This window comes from Papaver somniferum, unplaced genomic scaffold (assembly GCF_003573695.1).
Source record: "Papaver somniferum cultivar HN1 unplaced genomic scaffold, ASM357369v1 unplaced-scaffold_114, whole genome shotgun sequence".
NCBI classification, from domain to species: Eukaryota; Viridiplantae; Streptophyta; class Magnoliopsida; order Ranunculales; family Papaveraceae; genus Papaver; species Papaver somniferum.
In genome coordinates, this window is record NW_020620381.1 from 2078191 (window position 1) to 2087241 (window position 9051).

At 36.3% G+C, this 9051-nt stretch overlaps 1 protein-coding gene across 1 annotated transcript; it reads left to right on the forward strand.

The window, feature by feature from the left end:
- The first annotated feature begins 5319 nt into the window (after nucleotides 1-5319).
- LOC113328823 (receptor-like protein 53) lies at nucleotides 5320-7591 on the forward strand. Its single transcript, XM_026575829.1, has one exon. It carries the CDS (start codon nucleotides 6419-6421, stop codon nucleotides 7325-7327), a length of 909 nt encoding a protein of 302 aa, XP_026431614.1. The 5' UTR covers nucleotides 5320-6418; the 3' UTR covers nucleotides 7328-7591.
- Nucleotides 7592-9051: the final 1460 nt, after the last annotated feature.

Below are 9051 nucleotides of genomic sequence, written 5' to 3' on the forward strand. Positions count from 1 at the left end.
ACGCCTTGATCAGATTTTGCACTCCTTAGGAGAGTCCTTATTACCTTAGTCGCCCAACCTAAGTCATACGCTTAAGCTGAGAATCCAAGGTGCCTCTCCTGGATGGGCTTTATTGACCCCAAATCTCCATGACTCAGGTTCCGGGGGCGGTGTAACCTTTCCCTGATCCATGCAACAGGTACCCCCTTATATGACGTACTTTAGGTATTACATTTGCCTCTTGCGAAATTTTATTCGCGAACTAGGGTGTACGCCATAAAGGTTCGCCCCTATCTGCGAAATTTTATTCGCGTTTCTTTATTCTCATTCGTCTTTTCATTTCTGTCATCTCTTTCTTTCATTCTTTCATTTCTAACATCTCTTTCACTCATTCTTTCATTCTCATAATATCATATCATTGAATCAAAATAAATATTCAAGAGAAATTCTAATACATGGTAACTCTGAAATATTTGTAGTTGTGAAATCTTTGTAATTCTGCGATTCGATCGCGTTTTGTAAATCAAATCAAAAATATTTTATTCTCTGCAAAAGAAATATTCTAGAGAAATATAAATTGAATTTTCTCAATTTTTTGTAATTTTGAAATCTCTCAATCTTTGTAATTTTGAAATCTTTGTAATCTTGAAATCTTAGTAATCTTTATAATCTTTGAAATCTTGAAATCTTTGTAAATCAAACCAAAATTTTTTTATTTTCTGCAAAATAAATATTCTATAAATATATAATCGATTTTTTTTTTGAAATCTTGAAATCTTAGTAATTTTTGTAATTTTTGAAATCTTGAAATTTTTGTTATCGTGCGATTGAATCGCTTTTTGTAAATCAAATCAAAAATCTTTTTATTCGTTCTTAGTATAAAGTAAAATGTTCAAGGAAGTGGTACTTATCTTTCATGTGAGTCGCTATTGTTATCAGAGAAGTGAATAAATGCCTTGAAATGTATGAATTTCGCGCAGCAAAAAAATTGTGAGAAGTGAGATTTGAACCCTCGACCTACTTCTTGGATTTTCTTGCACCATACCAACTGTGTTAAGCGTCTCTTGCGAAATAATCAAATTTCTTGCGAAGTAATCAAATTCCAACTGTGTAAGAGGCAATTCTGACCAACTGTCCTAACCCTCTCTTACGAAATAATCAAAGACTGTGCGAAGTAATCAAATATCAACTCTGCGAAATGAATATTTGTGAAGCAAAAATTATTTGGCCGCAGGGAGAATCGAACCCATGTCCTCTAGTTTGCATACTCCTTCTCTAACCATCTGCGCTAGTTGTTGCTTGCGAAAGAAACACACAATGTTGTACTGTATTCCATTTCTTCGCCTTTAGGATTTCAAAAATGTGCGAAAAATTAAGTTTGATGAGGGATTCGAACTCGAGTCTTACAACTCACTCTAGCGAAGCTTGACCAACTGTGCTACCTCTTGTTTGCGAACTAATGAAACAATATTGCGAAATTATTCATTTTTTCGCTATCTGTAAAAAGAAGAAAACTATGCTCGCAGGGAAGTTCGAACTTGCGACCACGAACGTACATATTGTTCTCTTGACCAACTGTTCAAGAATCTCTTTGCGAAATAAATGCACAATGTTTTTCTCTTATTCTTTTATTCTGCCATGCAAATGAGAAGAAAATGAAAATATGTGTCTCTGCGAAATTCAAACCCATTACCTATCGCTTACTCGCTCCAGCTCAAACCATCTGTGCGAATTTCTGTTTGTGATAGAAATTGCAGCATCTGCCTCTTCTCTTCGTCCTTCCTTAACTTCTTTCACATTTGCATTCTTCTCCTGAACATGAAAAAATCTTCCACTGAAACTTCCATTTTCTCCTTAAATTTCACCACAACAACTAATTTTTTCTCCCACTCTTTTCATGTCTTTAAATTGTTGATGATGTTTACTCCCTGAAAATGTGATTTCTTCCATAAAATTTCCATTTTTGAACTTAAATTTTGTGGATCTAGAAAAACATGAACAATAGCTAATCTTCATGAAAATTTCTTGAATCAACAAGTTACAGGAAGGATTAAACCTTTACTCGTTCCCTGTTTCTAGCGCCATTATGTAGTTGCAGGAAATCCTACAACACACCCCTTGTATTATCATGACTATGATTTCTAAATCTAAACTTATTTGATATGAAAATAAAGATAAAGATAATGAAAATAGAAAATAAGACACAAGATTTACGTGGTTCGATCAATATGATCTACATCCACGAGGTTAGGGATCTTCACTATAATTGTTGAAATTACATTTGGTTTACATTCAGAATCTCCATTAATGAGTATTTGGAGCTCTAGGTTGGTAGAGGAAGAAGAAGGAAATCATAATAATACAAATTCTAAAACTTCTCTTCTCTCTCTCTGACTTTCCCTTTATATAGGTGTTTACATAGTGGATGACAGCTCATATGTAGTGGAGTACAGCTCATATTATCTCGCGCCCAAACTACATTCTCGGAAGCTTCGCTACCTTCTCGCAAACTCTGTCTATAACTTCGCAGGCTCTATCTATAATATCGCAAACTCTTATCGTTGTGCGATATTTGGATCCTACAAAACCATTTTAGAAGATTATTGTATTTGATTCATGTTCGTTTATGGTTAGAATAGATTTCAATTTCAAGAGTTTATAAAAAATTATTTGCTAGGGTTGTTTGATTTTGAGATCATTCGGTTGATTTTCGTTTCTTTGTGAATCGATTTTTCAAGTGTTTGTATTAGATTTTTAGGATATGTGTTAGATTTCTAGGGTTTGTGTTTTTCCTTAATTTAATTTCATTTCTATGGTATGTCTTAGATTTATAGGGTTTCTGATTTTCTTTGATTTCATTTGATTCTAGGGTTTCTGTTAGATTTTTAGGGTTTATGTTTTACCCTATTTTGATTTCATATCTATGGTTTATATTTATTTTTAGGGTCTATATTGTTGGACTGTATTATATTCTTTTCTAATTTGATTTATTTGTTTGTTTTAGGAACGATGTTAAAGAGGACAGGATGCCTTTCAGAAGTTTTAAGGTAAATGTGCTGAGAACTTGCCAGAGTTTTGAGTTCCGAGACTGTGATAGAGAAGAGATTGGGCTTGATCGGTTAAAAGACATGATCGGGCCAAAGTTGAGATTGAAGGGTGATGAAATTATAGACATATTGTGGTCAGAGGATGCTTGTACTCCAATGTATTTGCTTAAAGATAGAATAAGAGTTCAAATCTTTATGGGATAATGCAGAAATTGATGAGAACGGTCGGAGTTAGATGCATAGGCGGAAAGCCACTTTTACTCGAGGGAAAGCTGACCTCAATCTAACCTATATAACTCCGGGTCAATATTGGGTGGAAAAAAATATAAGCTTTCCCTATTGAATTAAACTTCAACCATAACTTTTTGATAGAAGGAAAGCTTATACTTTTTTCCACCCAATATTGATCCTGAGTCCAATAAGCTAGACTGAGGTCAACTTTCCTCGTTGTAAGAGTGGCTTTTTCCTATCAAAAATGATTTTTTTTTCTAAGCTACCCCTTCGAATATGATATGGGCACTCTAATACAACACCGGGTACATGACAATGTGGGATGAGACTGATACAAGGCTTACACTATTGTGATTGCCAAAGAAATAACAAATAAACTCACAAACCTTACTGTAAAGCAGTTGCTCAGAGGTTAGGACTAAGATTCAAAGGAAAACTTGGAAGAATCTCCTAGCTGTTCTTTCTTATCCTTTCCTATTGTTACGACTTGCTGGTTTTCATCGAGAACTTGTTTCATTATTCTTACACATCAAAGAGAAGTAGTGATGTCAGGCATGGTCACACGGGACAGCTTAATAAGCTAGCAGCTTGTGTTTCGTTAGATTTCGCTTTAGTTTCACCCCAAACAAAATGATACCTTCTTATAACATCTTTGTTGATTGATGTTAGATTCCGCTTTAGTTTAACCCCAAGCACGATATACCTTCTGTATAACATCTTTGTTGACTTTTGGGACTATTCACAGATCAGTAGAAGAGTTTTGCGTCCCTTTCTTGCGTAGTTGCATTCAAAAGAATTTGATGGACCTATTGCGAGAAATGTTTGTCGCGCAATTAAGTGAACTAGATTTGTGGCAACGCATTTTTGATTTGGTGTGAGCAGGGCTTCGCCCCATCCCATGGCGATGTATTTTTAATTTTGTGTGGGGGACGAGTAGCAATGCATTTTTAATTTGGTGTGGCGGGGAAAATACATTAAATAGGTAGAGAATATGTAATATTTTATTTATTTATTTATTCTTTTAACTTGGTGTGCGTGGGGCTTCGTCGCGTCTTTTGGCAATGCATTTTCTATTTGGTGTGCGTGGGACTTCACCGCGCCCCGTGGCGATGCATTTTTGATTGGTGAGCGCAGGGCTTCGCCCCGCCCGGTGACAATATTTTTGATTTGGTATGGCGGAGAAAATACATTAAACAGGCGGAGAATTTTTGCAGATTTTATTTATTTATTCATTTTATTTTCGTAGAAAATATGTCGAATTTCTTCCTTTTATTTTCGTAGAAAATATGTCGAATTTTTTCCCCTTTAAATATTAATTTGGAAAAAATGGTTCTAATATATTAGTTACTCGGTTTCCAAATTGAATTTGGACTTCATAAAATTCCATACACGGTAAGTTACGTTTTCCTTTTAAGTTTGTGATACTTCAAACTAATCATACGTCAAGTGTCATCAACTAAATATTGAATTCCATTTTCAAATCTTTTTCCTGTTTTTTTTAGACCAACCATACGTTGCCAGATGTCCTCCCCAAAACACTCGTTTCACAAAATTCAAAAAAGGCCTATTTCGGTTAATAGGAAGCGAGGATTTTCTTACCGTTTAACGTGGGAGATTTATTTGTCTAGGCCTTTAAGTCGGTAAATATTCAAAATCTTTGAATTTGATGTACCTATTCAGTAGCTTTAAATATTCCAGAAATGTTTGATCTTACAGTATCAATCTAACAGTTGTTCTACACAAGAAAGAATAGCCTAGCCATTCTTTCTTATCCTAGCCTATTGTTTTCATCGAAAACTTGTTTCATTATTCTTCCAAATTAAAGTTCTCATTTTCAACGGAGCAGTTGTGAAAATTGACATAAATCAATAAACTATCATGCATGCAAAGATGCATTACTGGAGCACACGCAAAAAAAGAAAAATCTCAAAGACTTTGTCCAAGTCAAGATCAGAACACTGAACCAGTCAATGACAGAAACCTGATAATAATAAAGTGCTGAAATTTTCCATATAATTTCAACTATGAAATAATAAACCAGCTCCAGCAATGAATGGATTCAACAAAAAGAAAATGCAACACAAGATATTACTTCATAATCTTCGTATTTTACTCTTGTTCTTTATATTGATTGACACTCGGTTCCAGTTGCTCGCTCATGGGTGTCATTCCGAAGAGAGAAATGCTCTCTTGAGCTTCAAATCCTCTCTCCAAGACACCTCGAATCGCCTGTCGTCATGGAAAGTAAGAAACAATAATGGAAACTGTTGCGCTTGGCATGGAATTCAGTGTTCGAATGACTCCTTACGGGTAGTCTCAGTCGACCTTCACAATCCAGACATTGAAAACTACTTCACAAGTATGAAATCCCATACCACACCGAATACTTCACTTATTGGTACACTCTCTTCATCACTTTTCACTCTTGTTCATCTGGATTATCTGGATCTTAGTTTCAATTATTTCCAAAAATCGCAGATTCCAAAACAGTTTTCGAATTTACAAAAACTCACTCATCTTAACCTCTCCAGTTCGGGGTTTTATGGAACGATCCCACCTGAGATTTGTAATTTGGATCGGCTAAACATATTGGATTTGTCTCATAACAACTTGACAGGCTCCATACCTTCTTGCCTTTCCAATTCGAAAGTCTCAGTGACTTAGATCTCTCTGGAAACAACCTTCAAGGTACAATACCACATCTAGTTTTTGCTAATATAGCCGACGTGGTTAGTTTAAATTTATCGAACAATAACTTTGATGGCCCTCTTCCGCTTCCACCTCTTAATCTTAGTAGAATTGATCTATCAAAAAATAAATTTAGTGGGGAGATATCAACAGAGACTGGCAGAAGATTATCTAATGCTAGAGTTGTGTTTTTAGCTAGTAATGAACTAGTGGGATCCATACCGTTCTCACTCTGTACAAAACGAACATATTCAAGGTCCTTTCCAGGTCCGGCTACTCTTGATCTCTCCAACAACCATCTTTCTGGGACTATACCTTCTAGTATAGGTGATTGCAGGTCTCTTATATCTTTACAGCTTAGTAACAACAATCTCACAGGATATGTTCCGAACGAGCTTGAACAAATAGAAGATCTCCGCTATCTACAACTGAATGACAACAACTTGAATGGTTCTTTTCCTAACTGCATACAAATGATTCGGTGGTTGGAAGTTCTCAACTTAGGGAACAACGATTTCGAAGGTGCTATACCAAGTTTTCTTGGTCTCATGGATGGTCTTACGATTATTTCGTTGAGGTCAAACAAGTTCAGTGGGTCTATCCCCGAAAAAATTACCGAGTTGAATAATCTGCGGATACTAGACTTGTCGGTAAACAATATCTCTGGTTTGGTTCCTAGGAAGATAGCAAACTTAAAGATGCTAATAACCAGACCTAATGAGACATTCTCTCTTGGTTACTATGCTGATATAAAGTTGCTAATGGTGATCAAAGGGATTGTGACCAAATTGGAGCACTTGTATAGCTATAGTTCAGGACTTGATCTATCGTGCAACATCCTGGATGGAGATATCCCTGAAGAGATTGCGCAATTGAAAGGGCTCTCCATGCTAAACCTATCACACAATCACTTATCTGGTGCAATCCCAAAGAATGTAGGGAACATGACAGGTTTGGGCTCCTTGGACTTGAGTTTCAACAAGTTGTCTGGAGAAATCCCAAAGTCTTTGACATCAATCGACTCTCTTGGGTATTTGAACTTATCTTACAATAGACTGAGTGGAAAAATCCCAGGAGGGGATCATTTTGATACACTGAGCGTAGATTGCTCAGCTTTTGTAGGTAATGATTTGTCATGTGGGATCCTTACAAACACCACTCGTGAGAATGCTTCAGGAGATGCAAATAAAGTTGAAGAAAATGATCAAGATGATGCAAAAGAGATGTTGTTGTTTTATGCTATGGTTGCTTTGGGGTTTGTAGTTGGATTTTGGGGCCTGTTCTTCTTTTTGCTGCTAAGTAAGAAAAAATGGTGGTTTCCATATTGGCAATTCATAGATTCTGTTGCAACTAGAACTGTAAGATACTTCCTAAGGAATTGAGTTATGTTATGTTTTTCTAGTTCTCATGTACTTGTTAACAATATTAGAAAGAGACTGATAACTTACCGGTTTGAACTATGCTGTTGCAATTAGTCTTATATTCTCAACCATGGGGATCTTGTGGCTCACTTTGCGGTTTTGAAACCAGTTTGCCACTTCTTTGGTTTTAAAGAGAGGAAATACAACTGTTTCAAACAATGGGAGTCTTGGATTAATGATATACCAAATATCAGTTCAATAGTACTAATAGATATGAACTGAATGCATGAATTAAAGTGTCAGTGTACTTAAGTTTTGACGACAATGCAATTGGTGTACTTCCACCGATGCACTCTTCATTTTTACTAGTAAAAACTACATCAAATCCTGAATGTCGCGACCTATTTGTTGCACAGCAAAGAAACGAACAGTTAATTAACACTGTAAAATACTAAAATACGTGTTATGCTTCCCCAAGCAAACATCACAGGGGAATAATTGGAAGAATTGTACCGCTAAATTATCTAGGTAATTATAGGGGAAACCATTAATCGATCCTGGCTATTCAACACATTCTAGACGGTCTGCATAGTCTGCTAGACCGTCTGCTGATTGGTTTCCTTCCCTAAGAGAGCAAACTAGAACTGTCGTTACAGGTAAAATCTCTCCTTCCCTTTCCACCCTTACACGCCTCGGGTATTTAGACCTTAGCTTCAATTATTTTAATTTCTCAGAAATCCCGGATCAGTTGTGCAATCTCAAGAAACTCACTCATCTTGATCTCTCCAATTCTTTTATTTCTGACTCGATCACAGAACAATTATCAAACATGTCTTCCCTACAATACCTCACAAAATTACTTCCAAGGAAAATTCCACCATAGAGTTCATTTTGGCATTGACTCAGATCCTGAAATAAGTGTAAGATTACTAATTTACTTCAGAATCTGGAATTTCTCAGCTTGGGGAACAACAATTTCGAAGGAAGTATACCCAGTTTCATTGGATCATTCAACAGTCTTGGGGTCATTTCTCTAAGGTCAAACAAATTCAGGGGATCTATCCCATCTGAGATTACTAATTTAAACAATCTTCAACTCATCGACTTGTCTATAAACAATCTATCTGGTCCAATTCCAAAGCAGATGGGAAACTGGAAGATGTTATGGAGTAGAATAAATGACCCACCTTCCTATGTGTGCGGATCCGAAGCACATTTTTGATGTTGCGTACCAACTGCAAATGGTCATCAAAGGGACAATCATCCAATTTAAACACCTTTATAGCTATAGTTCAGGAATTGATCTATCATGCAACATTCTTGAAGGAAACATCCCAGAAGGGATAGTTCTTTTTAAAGGGGTTTACAGGTAGAATCCCACATGATGTCGGATACATGACAGGTTTAGACTCTTTGGATTTGAGTTTCAACAAACTGTCTGGAGAAATCCCAAAGTCTTTCACATCAATTGACTCACTGGGGTATTTCAACTTATCTAACAATGACTTGAGTGGCAAGATCCCAAGAGGGCCTCACTTTGATACACTGAGTTTAGACGGTTCGGCTTTTGCTGGTAACAGTTTGTTGTGTGGTTTCCCTACTCAACATTCCTGCGAGAGTGCACAAAATGATGCAAAGCATTCGGAAGAAGATGATCAAGAAGACCCAAGTGTAGTTGAGGACGCAAGTTTTTGTTTCATATTACTTCTAAGGAAACAAAAATGGTGGTCCGGGTAGTGGGTATT